The sequence below is a fragment of the Phaethon lepturus genome, unplaced genomic scaffold, assembly GCF_000687285.1.
Source record: "Phaethon lepturus isolate BGI_N335 unplaced genomic scaffold, ASM68728v1 scaffold49993, whole genome shotgun sequence".
Taxonomy (NCBI): domain Eukaryota; kingdom Metazoa; phylum Chordata; class Aves; order Phaethontiformes; family Phaethontidae; genus Phaethon; species Phaethon lepturus.
In genome coordinates this window covers 1-2,139 of record NW_010530739.1, presented here as the reverse complement: position 1 = coordinate 2,139, position 2,139 = coordinate 1, and the positions used below count along the sequence as shown (strand labels likewise).

The window sequence follows — 2,139 nt, the reverse complement described above, 5'->3', positions numbered from 1 at the left end:
TCTTCTCTAGGTGCTGGAGTTCTCTGTGGCACTGAACTCGTCCTTGAGTGTATTTTTCCCAATGCAACTATTTGAAATGTTTGTCCAAAAAAACTAAGTGCAACTGACTGTTTGTACCGACTTGAAAAAGCAGAAGAAATAGTTCCAAAAAAGCTCATTCCGTCCCTGAGAGAACCGATGGATACACTTCACTGATGTGTGAACACAGATAAAAATGAAAAAGAAATAATTTTTTGCTTGCGGAAAAAATCTTTTTCCTGGCAGAGGTCTTTTAGCTTTGCAGACTTGTAAGCTCGTGTTGGAGAACTTTACAAGTGTCCTTATTGTGATCAGTGAGCATCCCCAAAGAACTGAAACCTTACATTAAAACACGTAATAGGGAACAGAACGTAGGAAACATGCCAACTCAGCCTCTCTTGGCATACATGGATGGACCGGATGGAATAGCCAGTACCGTTGGTGCACAGATGGAGAATAATGATGCCTCAATGACAATAAAAGGAACAAACACAATTTCTTACAAAAGCTTTCAAGAAAAGTTTCTCATGCAAGCTGAGGGATGCATGCCTCTGGACTGTATGTTTTGTGATGAGACTTTTAAACATCCTGAAGAACTTGGTAAGCATGTTTTAACTCAGCATAGGCCCACTCTTTGTGAACCAGCTGTCCTGCGTGTTGAAGCAGAGTATCTTAGTCCTCTAGATAAATGTCAAGTAAGAACAAACTTGCCTTCTCCGAACAATGAAAAGGACAGTGAAGAACTTAGTTGTGAAGTTTGTGGGCAAACTTTTGATGAGGCTTTTGATGTTGAGGCACACATGAAAAAGCATAAAGATTCTTTCACATATTGGTGTAATGTATGTGGAAGAAGATTTAAAGAGCCTTGGTTCCTCAAAAATCACATGAGAACGCATACTGGAAAGCCTGGTTCTAGAAACAAGCACCAACAAGGTTCTGAAAGCCCCATAACAATAAATGAGGTGGTGCAGGAGCATGTAACTGAAAATGTAACGTCACCTTACAAAATTTGTATGGTTTGTGGTTTCCTATTTCTCAATAAAGAGACTCTAATTGAGCACAGTAAAGTGCACACCAAAGAATCGGTACCCAATGGTGAAAGCCCCCAAGTGACTGGTGAACCTAATGCAGAAGAAAGGTCTCAAAGAGAGGAATTTTTGCGATTCTTGAACTTAAGACCAAACTTGGTTCCAGAAAAAGACAAATCACAAAAACCTGTGAAATGGATAGCTGAACTAGATCCTTTCAACACATATCAAGCATGGCAGCTGGCTACCAAAGGTAAAGTTGCAGTTGGCCATGGCCAAATTAAAGAACCAGGGCAAGAAGGAAGTACAGATAATGATGACTCATCTTCTGATAAAGAAGAACTTGGTGAAATTTGGAATTCAAATAAAGGTAGCCAGACTGAAACTACAGGGAAGTCAAAAGTAAATAAAAACAGCAGTTATACAGGGAATGGTAACTTATCTCAAGACAAATTGAAGCATCCCGGTGGTGAAGTGCCTTCTATGGAGATGGATTCTAAAATGTCGCAGAACAAAGAGAAACCAACACACTGTTCAGAGTGTGGTAAAGCCTTCAGAACATACCACCAGCTAGTCCTTCATTCCAGAGTACATAAGAGAGACAGACGGACTGATGGAGAGACTTCAGCTGCTTCGAGGACGTGCTGTGGTGATATAATTGCAAGTCTGGATGAAAATGGAGCAGGAGAACGAATAGAAGGAGGCTCTGAAGATGGATCTGAAGATGGGCTTCCGGAAACACTTAATTTAGGTGAGCAGTGTTTTGAGCGCCTAAGTTTGAAATAGCTTTTACTGTATTGTGTAGGAACTCTTTGGAGCCAAAGAATGCATCTTGCCTTTCTCAGTTATATTTTCAAAACTCGGACAGGATTAGAAAAGTTCTGGTGAGGGATAGGCAAAAGAGAAGAATGAGAGGGAGAGGAAGGTTCTGACACGGCCATTTTGAGATCTTTGAAGTTGTGTTGGGCCTTCTTGCAGTTATGATTTGTATTACTGGAATCATTGAAATACTTTTAATAACAATCAGTCTAAGAATTAAAAGTCACTGTTTACTTACCCCTTCTCTCCCCCCTCTCTTGCTCTTCCCACCCTC

At 40.5% G+C, this 2,139-nt stretch overlaps 1 protein-coding gene across 1 annotated transcript; it reads left to right on the top strand.

Annotated features, from left to right (window-relative positions):
• Window positions 1-398: 398 nt before the first annotated feature.
• On the top strand, window positions 399-1,832 carry LOC104618689 (zinc finger protein 217-like). Its single transcript, XM_010284345.1, has one exon. It carries the CDS (start codon window positions 399-401, stop codon window positions 1,830-1,832), a length of 1,434 nt encoding a protein of 477 aa, XP_010282647.1.
• The last annotated feature ends 307 nt before the right edge of the window (window positions 1,833-2,139 follow it).

Bases quoted from the DNA above. Each gene is read 5' to 3' on its own strand.
- LOC104618689 (XM_010284345.1), top strand. From the start codon at position 399: ATGCCAACTCAGCCTCTCTTGGCATACATGGATGGACCGGATGGAATA.